Genomic DNA, 27,340 nt, shown 5'->3' on the forward strand with positions numbered 1-27,340 from the left:
CATTTGATATAAGTAAAAAGAATATCTATATTATATTATAAAGCATTTGACAAAAACTCTTAAATATCATTTTTTATGCATGAAGTATTGTTTATTGATGCTTATTACTTAAAAATTGAATATTACAAGTAAATTTTGTGTAAATACAACTTATTAAAGTTTTATGTTTGAATTCGTATAACTAATTGCAGATAAACATAATCAAATAAAAGATAAACATCTCATTTAAAATATAAAATATAATTAGGATAATCGTTGACTTCTAACAAAATACTTGATTATTATCTTTATAAAAAAAATACTATTAAATCAAAATAAAAAATGATTTAAAGAAGTACACAGAAAAGGAGAAATTTTAAATAGTTAGTCAACTAATATCAATATTTTTTTTTTAAATTTTTATGATATCTTCATATTTATATTTTATTTAAAATAAAAACATTTATCGTTTTCTCAAAACCATATCACACCGTATTATAACATCGACTGAGACAAAAAAACAAAACATTAAAATTGAAATGTATCTCGCTGCATTGTACGATTACCCTTCTAGTAAACTAAAATAGATATTTATTTATTTTAAAAACAAGTATTTAGATTTTCAAAATATTACTAAAATATTAATTTTAAAACGTTGACTTGTCAACGTAATTATATATGATTCGTACCAGAAAATTTCCATAACTCCGTCACTTTGGTTTTCTAGAGATTTCCTTTTACTCCGACACCGGCAGCCGGCGAAAGTTTACACCGGAGCCCGGCAGACCGGTAAATCTACACTTCTGCATACAAATTGGAGAAGGTAAGACTTCTATTGACTTTTTTAGCCGGAAAATCGGTTAGCATTTTCCCCAAACAAAGTTTGCGTATCAAGCAATCGATTTAATGTGCGAGATCCGAAGATTGAGGGATCAAATCAGAGGTGTTGGTGAAACAGCAATGGCGGAATTTTGGGATAGTATTTTGTATGTGTAAGTTAGGGTGTAAAAAGGATGTCTGGAGGCGATCACAATGATCACGCTGTGCAGTTGCGATCGAGTTCTTCGTCTTCAGGTGACGATTTGGAAGGCCAAGTTTCATCTGTAAGAAGTAGTAAAGGCATTAAGGATCTGTGGAAAAAGTTGGATCGACGGTTTTCTGGTCGACGTCTTAGTATCAAGCGGCGGTTGCCTAAGGGAAACCGGTCAGATTTCGATTATGCGACCGCTAGCCGTAGTGGAGGCGGTGGCGTCGTTGCTGGTGGTGATGAGACCCTTGGAGATGGTGCTCCTCCCGAATGGGCGCTGCTGCTTATTGGATGTCTTCTTGGCTTGGCTACCGGTCTCTGTGTCGCTGCCTTTAATCGTGGGGTTAGTTGAAATTTTCTCCTTGCTTTGTTGAATTAATATACTCCATGGAACTTAATTTTGGTCTAGGCCTTTCGAAGTCTTTTTTATCTGAGAAACGATACCAAGAACCTTTCTGTTTCCTTGAAGAGCAAACATATGCAAGTCTGATATGGCTTTTGCTCAACACCATCACTATCTAACATCAGTGTGGCAATATTCTCAAATACTACGAAAACCCCCACATTAAGTTGATATTCAAAATTTATCTGGTTGCCTCAAAATATATATCCTTTTTACCCAAGGGTAATGCTATTATCCTCCTAATTAACACTTGGCAAATGAGCAAGTAGTAATATCAGGAACGAAATGAAGAAGGAAAAAATGTCTATGAGAAACAGCTTTTATCGTTAGACTTACTGTTTCTGCTTGAGCACAACCAACAGTCTTGAGTAGAGGACAAATAGATCATTATGGTACTTGCTTTTCACGTATTAAGAAGTCTGAGTGGGAAATTAAAATACAAATTTTTGCACCAGAGAAGCAGGTTCTTTATGTGGAGGAGGGGTGTTTGTGGATAATGTTACAGGCTGAATGCACTGATTTGTCAATGGTACTTCGCTAAATAGCCTATTCAAAAATAGGAGAGATTACAGTGCCAAATTCTCTTTATACACATCATATAAATTTGGTATGCCATGTAATTCTCTTCATGCGCTTGCCTTTATTACATATAAGCTTTAAAACAGGCTACTTGAGTTGTAGCATGGTCCGGTTTCTGTAGCACCTACAATTGTGTTAGGTTTAGGGCTTGTAGTTATTTAGTTTAGAGTTGGTTGGCTATTCTGAATTAAAGATTTGTTACTCGAATGATATCTTTGGACCTATATGATTTCATAGCTCTAGGTTACAATTACCTAAAGCCAACCTTTAGGGTGCGTTTGGTACATTGGATAGGACAATAGAAAAGGTATCACTGTTCGACGTTTGACACGACTTTTATGTGGAACAGACAGGAACAAAGTGGAACGAAGGTGGAACATGCTTACATTTTATCGATATAACTTCAAATAAAACCTAATTCTCTTCTTAAAATCAAATATGCCTTCCTCGTTACATTTTATTCATTCTTCAAATTTTATTTATCGTATTTTATGCTTTTAAAACTTTCACTTTACTGTTCTCAAAATATTATTTTTTATACGGTTTCTGTATTTTGATTAATTTATATAATATATGAAATATTAATAATAATAAAATAATATAGAAAAGGTATAATTGACGAAAACATTTATGATATATTTTGTTAATAAAATATTTAAATTATTATAATTTGATAAATTACATAATTAATCAAAATGTATAAAATATTTAAGCAACCCATTAGGGGTAAATTAGTCATTTTATCTGTTCTGTCATGTCCAGTTTTGTCTTACCAACGCTGAACACTTGTTCTGTTCCGACTCTTCTAAGACCCATCTAAGTCGTATCTATGATTTAAATTTCTTCCATCCTTCTTGTCTTGTTTCCAGAATGTCCAAGGTTATATTAGGTAGTGTCCATAAATCTCATAATAGGTCCCCAAAGATTCATGCCTATTGTGTCTGCTTGACCTTTTCTAAGCGGAGCCAGAATAAAGCGCCCATAAAAAAGACACTGTCTGCTGCTGATAAAGCAGAAGATATTTTAGACATTTGCATTTTAACAGCTCAAGACCAGAGTTAATCTTTCGAAAATATTCACAATTCTAGTGACTGAGTTGGATTCTTGAAAGTTCAGGAACTGTTTTGAAATTACTAATTTACTGTATACATTAGGATTGTCATCTCTAGTTTTGTGTTCAGTTTAGAATTCCATTCAGCTGTCATTTCCCTTGTCCACTTCAACTGTTGTTTTTCCTCGTTAAGATTTCTTTTTGGGACGAGAATAGGTAGTCACAAGGAGTAGTGAAATTAGCAATGGAAGCCATAAAGACCACATTTTGCTACGACAACGTACTTCTAGTGTCATCCTGTTTTGCCTACTGACGCATGTTTTCAGTTTAGTTGGTATCTTTATTTTGCATGCTCAGTCTCCATTTTGATTGTCAAGTTGCGAGGTAACTAACCTGTCATCCTACTTTAGGAATTCTGGAGATAGAAGTGTGACTCCAAAGCCTTTTTTTACCTTTATATGATTTATTATCAGATAAAGCTTTGAATCCTAATCATTAGTTTGTTAGTTTTCAAGGGAAGAGTTTGCCTAATGTTGAGGGATCTCAAATGATTAATAATATGTGCTAGGTTTTGAATCTTGTAAACCAAAAGGATGACGCCGGTGAGCTATTGCCTCAGCCTATCATTAGCAGCTAAATACACTCAGAGTCATGGTAGATTAGAGATGTTCAAATGGTCTGAAGCCCAAGACTGGACCGGAAGCGGTTAAGAAAATCCCGGTCAGATGATGACCGGTTACTCTAAGACCAGTTAAGTTTTTTAGAACGGAGGTAACAGGTCCCGGTTTTGAACATCTGTATGATCACCATCCTGATCCATGAATGTCGGGGTGCTAAACATGTAACTGTGCTGCTATATCGTGGTTTATTGATTTTCAGATTGCCTGACAGCAAGGTACTCAATACAGGTGCATGTAATACATGAATGGTCTTGGGCTGGTACCCCTAATGAAGGTGCTGCTTGGCTACGTTTACAGAGGCTGGGTGACACTTGGCATCGGATACTTCTAATACCTGTCACTGGAGGAGTCATCGTTGGGGTGTTGCATGGGTTACTTGAAATATTACACCAGATAAAACAGTCAAATCCTGGACATGATTTTAACCTGCTTTCTGGAGTCTTTCCAACCGTGAAGGCTATCCAAGCTGCTGTAACCTTAGGTACTGGCTGTTCTTTGGGTCCTGAAGGACCTAGTGTAGATATCGGGAAATCATGTGCCAATGGATTCTCATTAATGATGGAAAATAACAAGGAACGCAGGATAGCTCTTGTTGCAGCTGGTGCAGCTGCTGGCATATCTTCAGGTTTTCAGCCCTTCTCACTTGATCTAGTGTGCACTGAAAATTACTGTGTTTGGTTTAATATTTTTGCAGCTACTGATACTCCCATCTTCTTGTAAGAAGGAACTTGTTAGGAGCTGTTTGGTTTGATGGAAAGATTTTGTGGGATTTGGATTTTGTGAAAGGATTTGGAATCGAAGGGATTTGGATATGGAAGAATTTTGAGATCTTTGGTGTGTAGGATTTGGATTGGAATTGAACTCCATTCTTTATATTTAATTTATAAAAGGACAATTATAAAAATGGAATTACCTTTATATTAATTGATTATTACAAAGCTAATGTTTTAATATATTTTAAAACAGTATTACTTACAAACCCTACGAAATCCCATGAAAATACCAACCATCCCCGTGGGATTTCAAAATCTTATGTTTGTTGGATTTCAATGAAATCCCGGGCTTTCAAATCCAGGAAATCCTTCAAACCAAACATGGGATTCAAATGGAATTCCATTCCAAATCCAATCCAATCCTACAAACCAATCGGAACCTTAGAGAATTTAGGTGTTTAAGTGAACTGTATTACTGAGGTTCAGTAAACTGCAATGTATCCTATTTTTAACTATGTAAAAGTCTGTGCAAGGACAATAACAATTTTATGCAGTGCAATTTCAGATGCTTCAAAGTTAACACACACGCACACGCACACGCACATGTATATATATAATCCCTCCCAAGTTACACATTTCTTCTTTTTCTAGTCATCTGCTGATACATGTAAAATAAGTCGATATCCCATTTACCCATTTGTTTCTACTTTCTCTTTTTCACGTTTTAATGCTGCAGTTGTCCAATATATTTCAATTATTTTGATTTGATTTTTCCTCTACTGTCTGGCTTCTTGTTTACAGGTTTCAATGCAGCAGTAGCTGGTTGTTTCTTTGCCATTGAGACTGTGTTAAGGCCTCAATTTGCTGAAAACTCCCCTCCTTTCACAACTGCAATGATAATATTGGCATCAGTCATTTCATCAACTGTATCAAGTGTTATACTTGGAGAAAAGCAGGCTTTCACAGTGCCGGAGTATGATTTGAAATCTGCTGCTGGTATTTGTCTCATTCTAGTTTAATTAACTGTTTCTGTAAAGAACATGTATGTGATATAAAATCTGCAGCCCGTATCTTAAGGCATCTCCAGTGGGTGGGTCTTGGACCGTGACATTGCCACATCAGCTCGGAAAACACCGGTATATACCCGTGTGAGACAAAAAAGAACTACGGATCGCTTCCACCACCACTTTTTGTGTTCCCAAAGCCATTTTAACAACTGAATTCACCCACTCATTTATTATAAACTTTAACTATCAGATGCGTCTTAAAACCGTGAGTCCAGGTGTGGATAAAGCGGACAATATTTGGTACGGTTAGCCTGGGATGTTACAATGGTAGCATAGCCGGAAACCGGATTGGTATGCCACTAGGCTCCTAAGGGGGATGGATTGTAAGATCCCACATCGGTTGGAGAGGAGAATGAAGGTTTCCTTATAAGGGACTGGATACCTCCTCTATCAGATACGTTTTAAAACTTGTAAGTCCAAGTGTGGATAAAGTGGACAATATCTGGTATGGTTAGCCTGGGATGTTACAACAACTGGGCAGAAGACCCTTTGATATATCTATCTACCCTTGATGTGGAAGAAATTGTCTGAATACTTGTGTCATATCTTTCTTGCAGAACTACCTCTCTACTTGATCTTGGGAATGCTATGTGGTGTGGTTAGTGTGCTATTTACTCGCTTAGTAGCTTGGTTCAACAACACATTTGCATATATCGAAGAAAGGTTTGGACTTCCTGCTATTGTTTCTCCAGCATTAGGTGGTCTAGGAGCAGGGTTGATAGCTCTAAAATATCCAGGAATTCTTTACTGGGGCTTCACTAATGTTGACGAAATTTTGCATACCGGGAAGACAGCTTCAGCACCCGGAATCTGGCTATTAGCGCAGTTAGCTGCCGCAAAAGTTGTGGCTACGGCTCTTTGCAAAGGTTCAGGGCTTGTTGGTGGTCTGTATGCACCAAGTTTGATGATAGGTGCTGCAGTTGGTGCCGTTTTTGGAGGTTCAGCAGGGAAATTAATTAATTCAGCCATATCAGGAAATGCTGCTATTGCTCAGCCGCAGGCATATGCATTAGTAATGCTTTTCCCTTCCTACTTCTATATGTTATTTTTAGAGTTGATCATTTGTGGGCTTGGGCCGGGCCTAACCTATTTTTCTTGTCCAATAGGCCTAATATGGCAAACCCAAGCCCTTCTTTTACGGGTTTGAAAACTTGCCTGTACCCGCCCTATTAACGGGCTGGGCTTGCCCTTGGTCTAACGGGCCTAAAAGTCTTTTTATATTTTTAAGAAAACAAAACTTATATATAATCACAAGTTATATAAAATAATTCAAAATACATAACAATTTCCAACTTAAAGTTAGACGTAAATACATTAAAATGTAGATAAATTAGAAAAAAATTGTTTTGCAAAATATGGAGCAAGGAAATGACCAAATGTAATTAGGAATTGATCAACTGAGGTAATTATGTTTTTACTTGATAGAATTTTAAAGAGTGTTATTATGATGAGGCATAATTAAGGGGCTGTTTGGCAGTTGCTGAATGATTTAGTGAAGAATAGTTAAGTGGTCAGAATGGTTAAGAGGGCCAGAATGGTTAAGTGCTGAATGAAACAAGGTTGTTTGGTAATTGTTATCTGAATAACAAAAAATTACCATTTTAACCCTCTGTATCAACATTATATTTGTCTTTTAACCCTGTTTAACACGACCATCCTTTGCACGCTAATCAGCCATAAAAGTTATGACTCTAGTGGCACAACTCCAATACATCATAGTCTTAGCCAACATATTGACAGGGACTAGTTTTGACAACTTTGTAATGTTTACAATTATCTGTAATTATTAGACATATCTATTCCTAATTTAGTGGTAGGATATACATAGGTTTCTTCCCCTATTTAAGGGGCTCCTGTTTATTGTATCGGCACAGAGAAAACAATATACCACAGAATCTTTTATGGTATCAGAGCTACGGTTCTAATTTTTTTTCCGATTTTCTTCCTAATTCACATCCTCCAGTGGCCGATCTTAATCTGCAACCTTTTTTTTTAGATTCTTCTACTCTATTATGTGTTTTATGACTTCGATTTGAAGGCTGTTTGTTAGGCTTCGGTTTCAATTTTGATTACAAAGCTGTTTGTTACGGCATCAATCGATAATTCGACTTCCAGGCTGTTTGTTAGGATAATTCGATTTTGATTACATAGTTCCTCAGATTTTGCATGTCATACATGCTAAGCTTTTGGAGATTAAACTGTAAATGGCGATGGTTTTACCTAATTGTTTAAATGCATGAACATACCAAGATAAAATGCTTATCAACAAACTTCAATCACTACTTTTAAAATAATGTGACARTGATACTCTAGTTATAGGATTGACATAGAACATGCAAAGTTACATCACAAGAAGAAGGACGACAGGTAGCGATTACAGAAACTTAACCCTAAAAGAACAGTCATTGATTATACTAAAAGATATTGAACCATAACAAACTGGGTAGTGAAATTAAGTAAAGAAGTGTTGGTTTGGGGGAAATTTTGAGCAAATAAACTGATGGAAATTTTGAGCAAATAAAATGTGGAAAATGGAAAATTTTAAGCAGGGAGACGAGACAGCAGCAACGGGGCTGTGGAAGGCGGAAGGGGACACAGCAGACCCCTAATGGCAGGCGACACAACAGCAACTAATGGCAGGCGACATCGATTGGAAGGAGGAAGGAGGAACAACGTGGGAGGCGTGGAGGAGCAGGCGGCTATTGAAGTTTGAGAGGGCAAAAATGGAAGAAGAGCCCTCTGAATCATTGAGGAGCGACCTAAACACCAAATCATTAAGAGGCTTTCGTAACCATTAAGAGGTTCTTTTTTTTGCCAAACAACTCATACCTCTTACCGATTAAGAGGTTTCCTCTTAATGTCACCATTAAGTGGCATCCAAACAACCCCTAAGTGGGAATTGATAAGTATCAAGAATTAAAATTTTCAATTTTTTTGTAAATTTTAATTATAAAAGTTGATTATTATAAAAATATTAATGGGCCGGATGGGCCCGCCCATGCGTGCCCATTAATTTTAACAAGTCAGTCTGGTCCCGTCCATTTCTTCGATAATGGTAATCCAAGCCCGCTTTTCTAGCACCCCGCCCCGCCCGTGAACAACTCTAGTTATTTTCTAACTAATTTTAACTTAATTACGAAATTCATAGCTACTAATTCTGACTTTATCTTACAATACAGGTTGGAATGGCTGCTACCTTGGCTTCTGTTTGCTCTGTGCCCTTGACTTCAGTTCTGCTTCTGTTTGAGCTGACAAAGGATTATAGAATCTTGCTTCCTCTTATGGTAAACTTTTGCCTGACAGCTCGTGAAATATGATTGTTAACAATTTAACGTTTTAGTCAAGTAAGAGTGTCTCTAACAGATTCACTATAATATCTCCAAAATGGAGAAGCAAATTAAAATCTCCAAAATATTTATATTCATCTCCTACAGTTTCTCTATTTTGGAGATTTCAACATAAATTATGCTATTAACAAATTCAATCGATATAATGTCCATAGAAACTTTCAAATAAACTTTATATGAATGATAGTGCATTCAACTTCAGATGAAGGATCGTGTGAGAGTAGGAGTTAAGGTGAGAAGTGTAAGAAGTAAGAAGGGATTTGGACCCTTGATCACTTTTAATCCCAAAACAACCCATGAGTTGTGCTTTAGAAGGGAATTGATCTAGTGTATCTCATTAGTGTTGATCTAGTGGTTCTCCTCAATTAGGATTGATCCAAGAGTGGAGATCCCTTCTTATCCTTCTCACCATAACTTCCATTCTCAGGAACCCAACCCTCCTTCTTCGTTGCTGGAAATAATAAAAATAATATTTCTCTTTTCAGCGTTTAATTTTGGAGAGTTCTCCAAATTTGGGGACTTTTATCCTCTCTCTCCTACTTTCTGCTTTTGGAGAAAGCTTTGGAGGACCTGTTGGCGCAAAAAAAAGGTTAAAAACTCCAAAATCTTCATTTTTTTCATGTTGGAGAATCTGTTGGAGATGCAGTGTGGTCTCAAATTTGGGGAGAAAGAAAGAAAAGAAATGTAAGGATAAGAATTTAATTATTTGTATTCTCAAGAGGGAAGGAAAGGAAAATAAAGAAAATAATTTTTCATGCTCTTGATCAGGAGAGGAAGGAAAGGAAAGACGTGCGAATATATCCTTTAAAATGAGAGATGGGTAGTTTTGTAATTTTAATAATCTTTTTAAGGGGTTTTAATATCTTTCCTTCCCTTTCCTCCCTATTTGGGAGGAAACTTATCATTATTTTTCTTCCGTTTCCCCTTCCTTTCTCTCTTATAGAAGTTTCGGGAACAGTAGGTTTTTTACTTTCCTTCGTAATAAAGGTTTCGAGAACTCTTGTTGCTGTAGAATAGGGTTTCAACATTGCCTTTATATATTGGTTTTGAGACACGATGCCTGTATAGTTGTCCCACCATAGAACCCTGACGATTTCAGCCTCATGATCGCCATAGATTATATGCTTTCTATACCCAACAGCAATGGGAGACTTGTGCTCGTGCCTTAGGGGCTGTTTACTGAACACTTACCTTGGTAAGCGATTACCAGTTCAATTACCTTACCGGGTGAACATAAGAACGACCGAGAATCTTACCTGTTAAGAGGGAAGGCAAGGATTGAGACTCGTACCTGGGACGTAAGGATGATGACTCTTACCTAGTAAGCACTTACCGAGTTTAAAACGCTTACCAACAATCCGTTTTGACGATTTAGAATGTTACATGATAAGGTAAGTGAGACTGATATCTCTTGCCAATAAGTGAGTTACCGGGTAAGCGTTTGGTAAGCGGCCCCTTAGTTTCTCATAAATCGTACTGATATCTGAATATATAAGTTTTGGCATCTGGTTTGGGGAGTTCAATTGATTCCTTTTTTTTGTCTTAAATTTTGTAATCAGGGAGCTGTTGGATTGGCAATATGGGTGCCATCCGTAGCGAACCAATCTAAGGAGGCCGAGGGATCTGATACAAGGAGTTCATCAAGAGGTTATTCCTTTCTTTCACCAATTGATGACAAAACTGACGATTGGAGACAAAATGGCGAAGATGATTTGGAACTTTGCATAATGGGACCTGGTGATAGCCATGAAGCAATTGATGAGGATATTATTCTCGAGGATTTGAAGGTACTTAAAAGTTTTGATTATATAGGGTGCGTTTTGGACACTGGACATGACAGAACAGAACAACGATCGTACTTTTATGTGGAACAAACAGGAACAAAGTGGAACAGGTGTGTTCCACCCCCACCCCCTCCCCATGGAAGAAGGTAGAATAGACCAATACTTTACCAATATAACCTCAAAAGAAAACTTAATTCTCATTTAAAACATCAAATACGCCTCCCTCTTTGCATTTTTTTCATGTTTTAAATTTTATTTATTGTATTTTATGCTCTTTAAACTTTCACTTTATTGTCCTTAAATATCATTTTTATACGGTCTTTATATTTTGCTTGATTTATGTAATTTATAAATGGTTTAATAAAAAAAAATATAGAAAAGGTATAAGATAAAAATTGGAAATTACATAAACTTTTTATTTTGATGTCATTTTATCGTCTTGAAAAAAAACTTTCTAATGATATATTTTGATGTCATTTTATATAAATTAATCAAAAGATATAAACAACTCAATAGGGGTAGATTGGTCATTTTATCTGTTTTGTCATATCCAATTCTGTCTAACCAAACGTTGAACTGACTGTGCTGCTGTCCTGTCCAGATCTGTCCAGCTGTCTGGATACCAAATGCACCATATAGTTCCAGTGTTATGGAATTCTCATCACATATTTATCGATAATGACTGGCGTTTAATGTAACTCTCTGTAATTAGGTTTCTCAGGCTATGTCAAACAGCTATCCGAAAGTCCTATTATCATCAACTGTTAATGAGGCTGTAAAAAGCATGAACGATGGCCAACAAAGTTGTGTGCTGGTTGTAGATCGTGAAGATCACTTGGAAGGGATTCTGACCTATGGTGACGTTAAAAGGGGCATTCTTAAGACCCCTAATGGATCCTCCGACAGTGGTTCATCAACTTCAGATGTATGTTAAACACTCGTCACAGTGATAATATGCTCTTTAAGGGTTTGTTTGGTACAGGGGACATTACAAAACAAAAAGGTTTTATCCCATGTTTGGTGGGAAAAACCGAAAACTAGGGGAAAATTGTCCCATGTTCCATGCAAGTAGCACTTATGCAACTTGTGAAATGTTTACTTTTCCTGAATAGCATATTAAAAAAAAGTGGGTTACACAAGTTGCGTAAGTGCCACTTGCGTAATCTCGGCTATTTCAATCAATAAATTGAAAAGGTTGGGGGGTCAGATCGGCTAGTTTGGACAATTTCCCAAGAACTAGACTGAGACCGGGTAGGACTGAGTGAGACAAACGCCTTTTTTCTGTCACATCAAAATAGGTGGAACAAGAACAATGGAGATGGGACAGGTTTGGTAAATTACTAAACCACCCTTGTCAAATTAAAACCCGAAAACCTTCCACAAATTATCTCCGTTTACCTCACTCTTACCCCACCAATCCTGTTTAGTCCCGTCCAGTCCGTGTGCCAAACGCAGATACATTCATGCACACATCCATTACCTTCTATAACATGATCAAACTGAACTCTTTGCAGTTAAGTGAGTATTTGGTCTCTTCCATCTGCACTCGAGGGATAAACTATCGTGGAAGAAAGCGTGGACTTCTAACTTGTTATCCCGATACAGATTTGGCAATTGCTAAAAAACTTATGGAGGCCAAAGAAATTAAGCAATTGCCTGTGGTACAGCATGTTGTCGATTTTCAAGAAGAAAGAAAGCGAAGGGTTGTTGCCATTCTCTATTACCATTCGATCTGGAGCTGTCTCAGGTTACGACTAGACTCTCTTATGTTCTAATTTTCTAGATTTAAAGCTCGGTTTTAGAACTCCTGCAGCAGCGGCCTGGCCGTTTACTAGTATCGTGTTTACTTGAAAGGAAAAGGCCAAACGGGTTGTTGAAATGGGTGACATGTTTTTCAAGACAACCCATATACTTGAATCCATTGATTGCTATCGTCTTCTCTGTTTGCGGAAAAGGTTGATTACCATCAACCCCAACCCTGACCGGCCCCATATGGAACACGCCCCCCTAGGAACCACATGTGAGGAAGCAGGGGCGAACCTATTAGGAGTTGAGCGGGCTTCCTTGCACCCTCTCGCTCGATTATTGCGAGAGAGAAGAATTAGCCATCTGAAAGGTGCACCCGCTTGATTGTGAGGGGTGCCCTTAAATATTTTGAAAGCAATATTTAAATAGAAATTGAACACGGGTGGGATGGTTGGATTACCGCTTTATATATGCTTTATATATAAGAGGTCACTGGTTCGAATCTTTCAGGTGAAATTTTTGATGGTAACTTGTCGGTTTTCTTGGTCCATTTTTGTTTTGATTTTAAATTATTGGTTTTCTTGGTTACTTCGTGGACACAATTTTATCAAAAAGAGATTCTAAAAGTCGTAAACGGACACTGGTGCAGAGAGGAGCTAAATCGCCGAGGCACACGGAGGACGGAAGACCATTTTGTAGAGAAGAGTTGCAATGGGTAGTGATGGGATCATTAGAATGACAAAAGGGTATGGTTTTTTTATGCCCTTCCAGTTTTGAAGGTGGTTTAGATGGTGTTCTAAGTGCAGGTGGTGTTATACTTTTGTTATATACCTTTAACACCCCCATTTTCCAAGGGAAATTTACCAAAACAGCCAATTTCCTCAACCAAATTCACTTTTTAGCCACTTTTGACATCGAATTCTCATTTTAGCCAAAGTTTACGCAAATGCGTAAGACCTCTTTTCAGATTAAAAGAAAGGAAGGAAAATGGGAATCTTTACGCACGTAAATTTGCATAAAGATTGCTTTACGCAAATGTGTAAAGCAGTTTTGTAAACTCTGGCTAAAGTGGGAATTTGATTGAAAAAATGGCTAAAAAGTGAAGTTGGTCGGGGAGATTGGTATTATAGCGAATTTCCCGTTTTTCAGACCGTAGAATAGGAAAACACATATGCTTGTTTTTTTATGTATTACAACTTACATTTAGAAGAAGGGTGTTTATTAGCTTTGGCAAACAATAACGATATCTTGTATTTATTTGCAGATAGATAAAGAGAATATGATTAATTCGATAAGTAACAATAAAGGTTGTTAACGATTTGGCAAATATCGTGTTTCGAATTTGATAGAAGAAACGTTTATGTATCGTGTTTCGAATTTGATAGAAGAAACGTTTATGTATCGTGTTAGTTATGTTTCGTGTCGAAATGCTTATGAAGTTACGTGTATAGTCGTATTATCTTACAAGCCCAATAGTTTGTTCAGACTTGTAAAGCGGTTTTCATGTATGAAACATTTGTGAAGATGTGTTTATAGAATGTTATACCATACGTGAAACGTTCCAAGACTCTTTTTTCACGTGTAAAACAGTCTTGAACATTTCACATAAGATACAATGCACTGTATTAACACTTCATTGTACTAACACCTCATTTTCAAACATGTTGTTTCATATGTGAAATATCACTTGAAAACTAGTTTGTAAGAATTATATAGTTTGTAAATGATTAAATGCATTGGCCAAAACTTTTGGCAGCATCATTAATTGGATTTATCAAATTGAGTAAATAAACAGTTATGAGCTGTTTGATTTGTTTTTCATCAAGTCTTGTATTAATCTTCTCTAGATAGATTGGAATGTTTTTGTTTGAGAGAGTTTTTTTTTTGTAGATGGAAGGAACGTGTTTTTTAATTGGGAGAAGTAAGTTTGGAAAAAAAGAAAGAAAAAACTTTGTTTTTTGCATAAAACTTTTTATATCATTAAGTCAGTGTCAAATAGTAATGTATAGCTGACTGAATAATATGTGAATTTCATTAAGCTGCAACCAAATAAGCTTGTCTATTTGATAATTTTGATAATCATAACTAAAATAAACCCGATTTTTAATCCAAACTTAAGATTAAAGTTTAAAAACAGGAGAGGGCTAGGTCTACATACAGGTCTTGGATCAATAAAACCCTCCTATTGCAAGGGAAATAATATCGGGATCAGTCTACTTGCCATAAATATACAGCAAATATTCATGTATACTTCTGATATATTTAATTTCTGGTATCACTGGACTAATGACTTTTTGAACAACTGTTTACCGTTTATATTTAAACAGTGTATAAAAACGATATTAATTTATCATTTTTCAAGCAAAAGGATAAGTAACATGAAAAACAATCAAATTTTGTAAGAAACCCACAAACTTCATATTTATTTTTCCAATCAAATTTTGTATTATGCCCTAAAAAATCATCCTAGTTAAAACATCAATATGTATATATAAATAAAGTTGAAACAGAGAGCACCTTTATTTTAGAAAAATACAGTAACACCTTTTTACTATAATCAATCTTATGTGATACTATAGTGCATCACATGTGATACTAAATACGCGGTCGACTTAAGTTGTGGGTCAAGTCACTCACATATCACCAAGTCCTTTCACATGTATTATTACATGTATTCTTACGTTTTTTATAAAATAACAGATGTTCTTATTTGAACCTCGACCTATATATAATATAGCTTCCAAAACATGAACATCTATAGTTATTGTACATGATTTTCGCTTTTAAAAAATCGAGCCAAAATGTTTATAATTTACAAGTACAACGTTTTTTAAGATTTTTTCAAATACATGATTACAAAAATAGGGTCAGATTCAAGGGAAAATCACAAAATTTGAAAAACTTAGAAACATCTGATAATCATTCATCTGCATTGTATGTTAATGTATATACAAGTAATTTATTTTGTATACATATGTAACAAGCACACATGCATTAAAACCAAAAAAACATCTCCAATTTTATATATACATATGTGCATAGCGTACAGATAAATAGTTATCCCCTGTTTCCAATTTTTTTGAGTTGTTCCCTTGAAAAGTAATTAACACAATTAATAAAGCTAACAAGTCAAACAAAAAGAACCAAAGTCCCAGGTTCCAAAGGTCAAACAAGGGTGGTGTTCGATTGGTTTGAGTTTGGCTCCAAAGATCAAAAGTATCAGGAAGTCTCAGGTTCAAATCCAAGGAGAAATAAAAATCCCTTTGTGGCCACGGAAGTTCAAATGCAGTGACTCCAGGCTATCTGCAAAGCAGATGGTCGCCCTGGGATTAGTCGGCTCGCATAACGAGTTGGATATCCAAGTTAATAAAAAATAATAATAATAATAATAATAATGCTAAAACTGGCATATAATTTTCAAGAAAACTAGCAAAAAAGAATTTGATGTATAGAGGATAAAACCTTCTCCCAATGTAGTTTCAGAATCTTGAAAATAAGTACTTAAAATCAAGAAAACCCCTAGAAGTTGTTAACAACAACAAAAAGGATAATATAAATATCAAGTTTAGATATTTCTACTCTTCCCAAAAAAACCTTAAAGAGTGAATCCATCATCTTGGCCAAACTTCACATCTGCGGCCCGAGCGGTAACCTGTTCATCATCTGATGGTACATCGGTGCACCGTTTAGACCCGGGTCCGACATGGGCTCCACCTTCGGTTCACCTTTTGGCAACACGAAACCCATTTCGTTCATTTGGCGAGGCTGTCCTAAGTAATGATGAACAGGGAGAACAGGCATTTTCCCATGGTTAGCCATAGCCATATGGGCTAGCCCACCTGGTCCTTGTTGGCTCATTGCGAAACCATAGCCATGGGTTGGAGTTGGACCCAGTTGCGGACCACCGGGTAAGCCAAAGGGAGGCCTATCGAACCTAGCCATGGTGTTTTGGATTCGAGATGGTTCGGGCATGTGAACCTGAGGGTGAATCGATAGAGCTTGTGCAGCCATGGTGTTGTTAGCGTGACTGCTGTTACGGGCAGCTGGGACATCGTGGTTGTGTTTCCCTTCGTAGGTTGTGATCACGGATTTGAGGTCGTGTGAAGCCCTTTCAACATGTTTCCTCACGGTGCAGCCGGTGCTCGTGCACTTGTAGTAACTCCTGTTCCAAGAAGTCCATCATTATTACAAGCACCACATCAAACCAAACCAAACGAACCTAGTACGTCCCACTCGAAAGTAGGGTCTGAAAGCAGACCCAGTATATTCCACTTGGTCTGAAAAGGGGGCCAAGTACATCCCACTCGAAAGTAGCGTCTGAAAAATGGACCTAGTATATCCTACTCGGAAGTAGGGTCTGAAAAATGGGATATAAGCAAACATGTTCTCTACCCCAAAAAGTAGAATCGTTCTCTATGAGAACCCATAAAATCTTTATTGCCACTACAATGAAATCAACTTTATACGGCGCCAAATATGTCTATTAGATATGTGGAACCCCCGGATCACTTTCCAAAAGAGCCCTTGAAGAGAAATGGAAGGTTCTAACATATATACAGGAGAAATGGTCCAAGTCTAGCCGATATGGGCTTCCAACACGCCCCCTCCAACAAAGGCTAGATAGACATGGATTGTCCCAGAGTGTCGAGAGGGGGCTAGCTAAAGTGTCCAGTTCCTAGAGTGATAGACCTTGGCTTTGATACCATATTAGAATATGTGGAACCCCAAAATCACTCTCCAAAAGAGCCCTTGAGGAGAAAAGAAAGGTTCCAACATATATAAAGAAGAAATAGTCCAAGTCTAGCCGATGTGTGACTCCAACAATATCTAAAGTTTGTACCTACTACACTTTTTATTAGCTAAATGACAATTCTACCCTTGATAATAGAGGGAGTAATGAATTTTTCTTATCACGATTAAGGGTAGAATTTTGGGAAGTGGGCACTTACTTTTGAAAATAGACACTTATTTTGGGACAAACTAAAATAGAAACATGGGCACTTATTTTGGGGGCACAGGGAGTAAATTATTTGGACCAAATATGTTCAAGGTGTTACAAATAAGTTGATAGAACGTTCTTTTAGCATTATAACAAGTTCTTTTAGGACATTTTTGTAAGAACATGTCTTATTCTTTTTATGACATTATTTGGAGAAAAAATGTCTTGTAAAAACGAGTGTTCTAATAAACTTGCTAGAGTGCCCAAATACGTCTTTTATCAACTTATTGTAAGACCACAATTGTTTGATTTTATAAACTTAAGACCTGTAAAATAGCCTATCAAGACATTTAGGACATGTTTGCTAGCAGCTTAATGTGCTTAATGAGATCACATCTTATTCGGTCAGCTATACATGACTGTTTGATAGTGGCTTAATGATATCGAAAGTGGCTTATTCAACAAGTTTTTAGGGGGGGATCTTTATACAAGTTTTTTCCAAACATGCCCCTCCCAATTAAAAAACACGCTCCTATCTATGAAAAAACACTCAGACAAACCTTCCCAATCTATAGTAATCCACACAGACAGCTTTATCCATACAAGACTTACTGAAAAATCAACCAAACACTGATTCACATAAAAGATTGAATAACGAACACAAAAGACAGAACAAAAGAATAACCTCGGATTTGGATTTCCTTTCACGACTTTCTGCCCATACTTGCGCCAGCGATACCCGTCATCAAGAATGTCCACCTCACTCGTAGTTTGCACAACAACTCTCGGCTCTCTAATCGCTCGGGTGGCCCCACTTACATCGGCTGCATAAGCTTCAACTTTTCTGGAAGATATCAAACAACAAATCAAAGTCATATCACGAAAAAAGAGTACAAAAGAAACATCATTTACAGAAGAAAAAAAAATAGCTAAAAAACCTTCTTTTCGACTCAGATTCATCTCCCTCGCCATCATAAGCCAATGATACACTGCCATGTGTCGCACGATCATCTTCTTCTTCATCATTCGAAAAAGTGGATGAACCATCCACAGCTTCACTAGATTCAAATTGACCATTTTGACCCTGCATAACCAACCCCGAAGATGTAACCTCAAGATTACTACTTTCTTGACTCCAATGGCCATTACCTTTTTGCATATTTGTTCCCCACGAAGGACCTCCATCGACACCGTTCCCACCTTGCTCATTTATCGCACTTTGCATATCACTTAACGCAATTGACGATCCAATGCCGGATCTCCGATTAGGAGCAAGTTTCGGATGATTGTGGGCCCCCTTGTAGATAATCTCGGTAATATGACCTTCGTGAGAACGCTCCACTTTCTTCTTCACGAGACAATTTGGATGAGTGCATTTGTAATAGCTTCGAGGATACTCACTACCCTTAACTTGTTTCTGTCCATATTTCCGCCAATTATATCCATCTTCGGATGAAGCACTTATAGCATTATTAGCATTATCTCCACTTATTCTTTGGTCAGCATCATCATCATCATGATCTTCAAGACGCTGCACGTTTCTTTCAGAATTGCCATTAAAAGATTCAAATGGAGTCAAGAAGTTGGCTTCGGGTTTCTTTTCAGTAGACGATCTTGGGAAGTCTGCACGAATATGGAGTGAAGATGTTTCATTTTGGGCCACTTCGATCTTTTGAGGTGGGAATTGTTTCTCGGGTTGAACTAAAGCTTCATTAGTTTGAAAAGATTGTGTAGACATGAAGGGTGGATTAACCTAAACGATCAGAAACGAAAACTCGTCAGCATTTAAAGAATCGAAAAAAGATACTGTATCTAACGAACATTTTTGCTTACATGATCTGGGAATGGTTTGAAGGCAAAAGATGAGTTATTTGGGTCCTCAAAGAAATTATCTTTATTCCTGTTAGAAGAGTCCAAAAACATCATGGAGCTTTTACCATTACCGTTGGGCGCAAATTGGAATTTCCCAGTTGTCGGAGATGGTTGAACCTACAAAAGACGAGTTGAGATCATTTGGCGTGATTAACAAATTCGGTTCAAAGATTTCATGATATAAAACAAAATTCAAGTCCAAGAAGGTTGAAAAACAAGAAAAAATGAACACAAGACCACAAAACCATAAAGGGTCGTTGCAATCTTTTTACAGGCCCTGTTACACATGTACCAAGACCATAGATCGACTAAACGAATAAAAGCCTAAAACTTTATGATTGGGCTAAAGCTAAAACATATATAAAAGCATCTCCAATGGAGGTTCTTATAAGAACCCACTTTTTGTACTTTTTCTTGCTACATCATTTCCAACTTACCAAATTAAAAGCCTAAATAAAACTTCACAAAGCATCTCCAATTTAAGAACTCACTTATTGTACTTTTGCTTGCCACCTCACCAAATTAAGAACCTACATAAACCGTCACAATGGTAGTTCTTATAAGAACCCTTTTTGTGGGTTCGATGTATTTTTTCAACATTAATAATAATTATGAAGTCAATAGAATATATATATATATATATATATATATATATATATATATATATATATAACAAAATAGTTGCTTCACACCAATTTCAAGGTAAGAACCAAGGTTCATGTACAAGAACTCAAAGGATGTGAGGGTCTTGTAAGAACTCTCTCCAATGGTGGTTCTTCTAAGAACCCACACTTTGCTCTTAATAGTTCTTATAGGAACCCCTTTTTGTGGGTCCCATGTATACATATCAATAAGTATATAGGATATAAAAACTAATTAAATGTCATTTCACACAAAGTTCAAGGTAAGAACCAAGGTGCTTGTACAATAACTCAAAAGTCAAAGGATGCGACTGACTTATGAAACTCTCTCTAATGGCGGTTCCTATAAGAACGTACACTTTTTGCAAATATTTTGGGAGGAAATTCACATAGATAGCCAAAGCCAATAGGTGGTTTCATTTTTTAGCCATTTTCTTACCCAATTTCACTTTTTAGACAATCCGTAAGCACAAGGCTTGCGCATATGCGTAATGTTTCTGAATTACACATATGGATACGGTTTCTGAATCCTTACGCATATGTGGAAGAATTCTTTTTTTTTTTTTTTGTCAAAAACCAATCCTTATGCATATGCTTAAGCCTTTTTTGTAAGGATTGGCTAAAAAATGAATCCAATCAGAAAATGGCTAAAAAGTAAGACCGCATTTGCTGATTGGCTATTTCCGTCAATTTCTTAATTTTGTGGGTCCTGTTCTATATCCCACATTGGTACACCCTGAAAGCATTCATTCTGCAATATAAACAAGTGAATCATATCTGTATTTCTAATTATGGAAACAAGGAGTTATAGTAAACTTACCAATGAATTCGACAAGAAAACAGGAGAATCTAGAAGAGAAGTTGGGCTGAGACCAGGAGGAATAGTCAAGTAAGGCGATCGAACTTGTTGATTTTGCAAAGAATCTGCAGGTTTGATGATATCAGTATTCAATCTAGGAGCATTATGACCAGCTCTAGCTGCCATCCGTTCAACAAGACCTGCCCTCGAGCTCATTCTTTGCTCACCAAATTCACCCTTTTTCGTTGCTTGATCAACGGTTAGTCCTCTTTGATTTCCGTCACCATTTTCAGACCCACCTTGCCTATCTGGTCCAGGAAAAGTAAACCCACTATCATTGTTGTTATCAGGCTTCGGAGGAGGCTCGGATACGGTTCTTGAACCAGAATCATCACCCAACATAGCCGCAAAGAAAGATCGTGGGCTAGAACTAGGAGGCATCCAATCTCCAATTATCCCACCATGGTCATCAAATCCACCCATCAAAAGCCAAAAGCTCCTTTCTTGATTATCAGCTAACAATTACTTCAACTAAAAACACATCATAAATTCAGTGTTCTGTGAGTTTTTAAGACTTCAAATTTATAGGAAACCGAAATCTAGAAATCTACATAAAAAGACCCAAAGAGTTAACCACAAGGGTTGTGGCGTCGTGGTTGAGGCCCTAAGGTGTGATGGAATATCACATATGCCCAGGGTTCTATTCCAGAAGAACACAACAATTGTAGCCACCGAGTTTATCAGTGTTCATTTCTTACAGTCACAATTTGCAAGGATTAGTCAAATACACAACAATTGTGGCCACTCAAGCTGATTTCTAGCGGTCACAATTTCACATACAATTGTCGCCATTGAGTTTATCAGGGCTGATTTCCGGCAGTCACAATTTGCCGGGATTAGTCCAATACATAACAATTGTGGCCAATGATCGTTCATCAAGGTTGATTTCTTGCGGTCACAATTTGCCAGAATCAGTACGTACCCTTCCCAATTAGGAAAAAAAACCCAGATAGCTATAGTAAAAATGCAGCTCATAAATCATAAGATTTCAGTCTTTAATGGCAAAAAAAGAACCCCCAAAACTCAAAACAGTGATGATAATTTCATGTACGAAGAAGTCGATTACAAAATAACAACAAATTGACCCAAGAATTTTCCACTTTTAGTAAAACAATCAACCAAAAATCATTCAAATAGTCCCCCCAAATGAAGTGGGTAGACCACACTTCCAGTCCTGATTCTAGAACAACAACAATAATAACGAAAAATTATACGAAATTAAAATATTGCTTCGAATTTGATGGGATAAAATTTAAAAAAATCCTCAATTGAGAGCAATTCGAATAAATGAGCTAATCGAGGAACAGACGAAGCCGTACAGGGGGTTTTACAAAATTAGGATCGAAAATCAATCGCATTTCAAACATTTCCCCCTTTTTCACGATTTCTCATAAATTACCCCCAATTTCGCAATCATGAACTAAAAAATCAAAATCTAAAAACGATCTATCTGCTAAAAATAAAAAAGGGTTCATTAAAATCAAAGATCTGAATAGGATTTCAAAATCCAACACAACAAATCCATCATTTCTTCGCAATCAACAATTGAAAACGTAACATAAACTAGAAATCGAAACAACCCCAATTGAGGAATTGATGAAAAAATGGAATTACGAACCTGATAACAAGACAGAAAGAGGAGACAGACAGTCAAGGGTAAGCAAGCTGCTGATGAACACAAAACGAAAGAGACCCTTGTATTCTCCTCCTCTGATTACTTCGATTCTCTGTGATTAACAGGTTTTCATTCGATTTAAAAGTAATTTCTTCACAGAAAAATTTGGTAATTTTGGGTTTCGATTTCCCACCTCACCTCACCACACCTCACCTCACCTCACCACCATCTCCCCTTTCTCTCTTCCAATTCACAAATCTTTATGCAGAAAAATATTCATAAATACATAAATAAATGTATGGTTTGTGAGGGTGGACCCGAAATGATTGGAATTTTAAGGGTCTACCAGAGACTGAAATTTTCTTTTTTTATTATTTTTTATTTAATTATTATTTCTTATTATCCAAAAATAAATACAACTTTTTGACTGTATATGATTTTTAAATAATTTCAATTTTATTATTAATTAATTGTTTTTTAAATAATTGTAATATTTAACCAATACATGTGTAAGAAATACTTCCCCTATTACATAAATATCCMCAAAAAACGCCTAGTTTTTTGTAAAAATAAATTTAAAATAATGGATATTTTAGTAATTTTACTATTTTATATAATATATATATATATATAAGGTTAAAGTACTTTTTAATTTAGAATAAAAACAATATTTGACTAACAGTTAATCTGACAATAATTTTAACTGTTAATCAGATACAAGATACTGTTAAAAAATATCAAAATAAATAAGTTTTATAACTTGATTGTTTATTTTGTTATTAATATTTTGTAATAATACTGAAATTGTATAGTCGTGTCGTCGGTTGATCTATATATTGTATTATAATGAAAACGATGTAGCAGATTGTTATAAATTTATAAAAACTATGTTTTATTGAAAATTGACAAACGGGTATCTTTAAAAGGTGCCGAATCAATTTCAAAATTATTTAATTATTAATTAAATATATTTCGTACAATTTTTAATAAAATAAATAAAACGAATTTTTATTTCATATTTAGATATGTAATGATCACAATCCATGATAAATATATCGATGCCCATAAAGTAATATTTTTTTTTATGAAAAGTTATAAATGATAGATTTTTTGTCGTTATTGGGATATAATAACAAACACCGCAAGAAAATTATGAATCATTAATTCTTGAAATTACTGTATTTGGAATTTGGTTCTGTAAAAAAAATCAACGGTTAGTTGTGGTTTGTTGGTATTCGCAGTTACTCGTTTCAATATTCTCAAGATAATGGTCAACGGTGACGTGTTCAGTGTTTAAAAGAAATATGCTACTCTATCGACACGTTTTTACAAATGCACTGCCAAAATGTCAACTGTATCATTCTTTTGTTTTGAAATCATAGCGTTTAACCACAAGGATGGTGTCTGATTGGTTTGAGCTTGACTCCAAATGTCAAAAGTATCGGGAGGTCCCAAGTTCAAATCCAAGGAGGAATAAAAATCCCCTTGTGGGCACGGAGGTTCAAATGCGGTGACTCCGACATATCTGCAAAGCAGGTGGTCGCACTGGGATTAGTCGTCTCGCCTAACGGGTTGGATATCCAGGTTAATTAAAAAAACCAGAGCGTTGTAATAGACTATATAATCTCTAACACAAATTCAGTGCATGGTTGAAGAGCATCTTGATCACATGACTGAGCGTGTGTTGAACCATACACGAAAAAAAACGTTATGATTCGCCTTCTCTAGTGTTGGGATGGTATATTTGTACTTTGCTTTGTGACAACGACAATAACATGCTTATGACACGATCCCTATGTGTCCGTGTGTGTGCAAGTCCTCTAAACCCTTAGGTCCCGTTTGATTTGCAGGAATTTAATGGATTTGGGGGGATTTGGATTTCAAACCCATTTCAATCTCATGTTTGGTTTGCTGGATTGTCTGAATTTGAAATATTAGAGGGTTATTGAAATCCTACGAACATAAGATTTTAAAATCCTTAGGGGGTGCTTGGGATTTCACGACATTTCGTAGGATTGTATGCAAAAAGGTTTAAAAAAATGTTAAAAACATTTGTTTTGTAATAAGTGATTAATAAAAATGTAATTTAATTATTTTTATAAGTTATTTATAAATAATGGAATCCAATTCCATTCAAAATCCTACAAACCAAACACACTAATGATTTCAAATACATTCCAAACCCCTCTACAAAATTCCAATCCAAATCCAAAAACAATCATGCAAACCAAACGGACCCGTATGGTGTTTTTGATGCCCAAACAGAATAGGGTAGGACAGAAAAAAAACAGTATAAGACAATTGTTCAGTGTTTAGTAAGACAAAACATAACTGGTAAAATGATTAATTTACACTTAATGACGTGTTTATATATATTTTATGTATTGTGATTAATTAATGTAATTTATTAAATTATAATAAAATAAACATTTTTATAAAAAAAATGATCAATATACCTTATGAGTTTATATGTTTCTGAATTTAATTTTATACCTTTTTATATGTTATTTCTTATCATTAATATTTAATAGAAAAATATAAAATATTACTTGGAAGACAGTAATATGAAAGTTTGTAGAAAATAAAATACAATAAATAAAATTTAAAGAATATATAAAATATAAAAAGGAGACACAGTTGATGTTTAAAATAGAATTAATTTTTTACAGTACTAGTTGTGTACTCGCATAATGCGGCGGAAGCCATGAATTTTAACGATTTTGAAGTTCCACTGGTTTTATAAGATAAGATTTAACGATGATATATGTTACACTTGACCTTTACATATTAATACAATTTGAATAAACAAGAGTTATGGTTCCAATTACAGACTATTGATGAAAAAAAGTGTATGACAGTTTAAAATCCAATATATTTAAAATCCAACATATTTAAACGACTCCACAAAATATGTTTGATTTACACCAAGAGCAAAGAACCAAGAAACTTGAGTTTTAAGATAAACACTCAAAACCAATAAAGAAAACTACAAATTTCACAAATCATAAGCCATGAAAAGACCAAAAACGATGGGTTTTAGAATGAAATTTCAACTACTTATCCTCTTTCTTGTCTAGAAACTCAGATTAAGGTATGTTAATGTGATAAAAGTGTAAAAATAAATTTTAAAAATAAATAAATTAAGTATAATGTATTTTAACGTATTTTAGCTAATGTATTTTAATGTGATAATGGTGTAAAAATAAATGATGTATCANCAAAAATTAAATAATTAACTATAAAAGTATAAATCGTAAATATTAAAAATAATTTTTTACAGGATATATAATATATAATAATATAATTAAGTCAAAAACTATTCAATATTAGACTCATTTCGAAGGTATTAACAAGACGATTATAATGGTGTAACTTGTTAAAATAAAAATGTATTTTTTTAAATATGTTTTAATTGATATATTATTATGTATGTTAATTTGATAAAGGTTTAAAATGAAACATTTAAAAGTAAAGAACTTAAAGTAAATTAATTAACTAATTATAGGGGTATAAAGTCTAAATTTAAAATTATAATTTAAAAAAAATGTGAGGTTGAGAGTATGTGAGGAGAGGAGGGGATGCAAAAGGGAGTAAGGGTATCTTAGTCATTTAGTATTTTAAGACTTTAAGACAGTATAGATATTGGTAAAATATCAATTTGTGCGGTGGGGTGGAACACGTCTGTTCCACTTTATTTTTTATTTTATTTTTGTCTGTTTTATATAAAAGTCATGTCAAACATGGAACAGTAATAATTGTTTATTATATTCTTTCTTATTCAGTGTACCAAATATAATTGAAATAATAGCAAAAAAAAATGTCTTTATTTTATTTTATTTACATAAACTAATATATGGGTTTTTAATTACCAATTTGTTTTTTTTTTTAATTAATTTTATTTATAATGGATATTTTATAGTTGCCAAATATTTAAAAAGAGTAATATATCTATAATATACGATAAATCATTTAAGCTATAATTGCAGATACTATTGTCTATGATACAGAAGTTCTTATAAAAATGACTAAAAGTAAAAAAAATTATTATTGCTTTAATAATGTATAATTTACAAGTAATCAACACACACACACACACACACACATATATATAGGGGGTTATTAAAGGGATAACTCAATAATTTGTGATAACTGTGAGATCTAACTATAACCATAAATCAAAGTTTAAATTAGGAAATTAATAATTTTGATAATTTTAACTTGAAATATTAATTAAGGCCATTTTCGAAATTTTAAGAGTCTCGTTTCTTCTTTATACAGCGAATTTTATTTCAGCAAATCTTATTTTTGATGAAGCTTATGTGAACACAATCTACACACTGTGATACCTAAAAAGATATCGCTGAAAAATATATATACAAACGATATTCCATGTGATACTCATGTATACATACAAAATGCATACTGTGTTATCTTTAAAATACTATATATATATTAGGTAATTAAAATTAATCATATATTTCCTTTTAAAAATTAATTAAATTTTTTTGATTAGTTGTTATAAATGAAATTACTAAATTGACATTTTAACTTATTTAAGAAATATTATTAAATATCTCAAATTGAGTGGTTCACAATGGATTTCACGATTATCACAAACTACATAGTTCCCATTTGATTATGCCTCTGTATGTGTGTGTGTGTGTATAGGGTTGGGTTCACATGAGATCGTTTTCATGGGACCAATTATTTTACACTTGAAACTTCATAGCAAAACTTCGTGAAGGTAAAAAAATGAACTTTTTACAGCAAAAACACTGTAAAAGTTATTTTCAAAAAATATTGTAAAAATTCTGTTTAACAACCATGAACTAGATATTGTAAAAGTTCTATTTAGATGACCTTAAAATAGTTTATTGAAACGTTACTTTTCAAAAGATTTTTGCCACTTTTTACTAGACCTCATTATTGTTAATTGCTATTAATTCCTATTAATTATTCATTATGAATAATTATAAATCATTAATTAATATTAATTATTTTAAATTATTATTCATATTTTAATTAATTATATATTATT

At 34.8% G+C, this 27,340-nt stretch overlaps 2 protein-coding genes across 5 annotated transcripts; one reads left to right on the forward strand and one right to left on the reverse strand.

Moving 5' to 3' along the window:
- The first annotated feature begins 714 nt into the window (after positions 1-714).
- LOC112506895 (chloride channel protein CLC-f-like) lies at positions 715-14,010 on the forward strand. Of its 2 annotated transcripts, none has more exons than XM_025111218.1 (11): positions 715-802; positions 895-1,349; positions 3,948-4,344; positions 5,234-5,428; positions 6,057-6,511; positions 8,679-8,783; positions 10,406-10,633; positions 11,343-11,555; positions 12,145-12,377; positions 13,026-13,122; positions 13,641-14,010. In XM_025111218.1, exons 2-10 carry the CDS (start codon positions 993-995, stop codon positions 13,093-13,095), a joined length of 2,253 nt encoding a protein of 750 aa, XP_024966986.1. In that variant the 5' UTR covers positions 715-802; positions 895-992; the 3' UTR covers positions 13,096-13,122; positions 13,641-14,010. The 2 variants fall into 2 exon arrangements, with proteins under 2 accessions (XP_024966986.1, XP_024966985.1); XM_025111217.1 differs by having other exon boundaries at positions 903-1,349.
- A 1,786-nt stretch (positions 14,011-15,796) lies between these two features.
- LOC112506554 (probable WRKY transcription factor 34) lies at positions 15,797-22,506 on the reverse strand. Of its 3 annotated transcripts, XM_025110684.1 has the most exons (7): positions 22,306-22,476; positions 20,828-21,158; positions 20,649-20,752; positions 19,149-19,304; positions 18,254-19,068; positions 18,001-18,159; positions 15,797-16,538 (listed from the first exon to the last, which is right to left on the reverse strand). In XM_025110684.1, the coding sequence occupies exons 2-7, from the start codon at positions 21,108-21,110 to the stop codon at positions 16,004-16,006; spliced, it is 2,052 nt and encodes a 683-aa protein (XP_024966452.1). In that variant the 5' UTR covers positions 21,111-21,158; positions 22,306-22,476; the 3' UTR covers positions 15,797-16,003. The 3 variants fall into 3 exon arrangements, with proteins under 3 accessions (XP_024966452.1, XP_024966449.1, XP_024966450.1); XM_025110681.1 differs by having other exon boundaries at positions 20,649-21,158; positions 22,306-22,506; XM_025110682.1 differs by lacking the exon at positions 22,306-22,476 and having other exon boundaries at positions 20,649-21,438.
- Positions 22,507-27,340: the final 4,834 nt, after the last annotated feature.

The sequence above is a fragment of the Cynara cardunculus genome (genome assembly GCF_001531365.2).
Source record: "Cynara cardunculus var. scolymus isolate 2C chromosome LG 2, CcrdV1, whole genome shotgun sequence".
NCBI classification, from domain to species: Eukaryota; Viridiplantae; Streptophyta; class Magnoliopsida; order Asterales; family Asteraceae; genus Cynara; species Cynara cardunculus.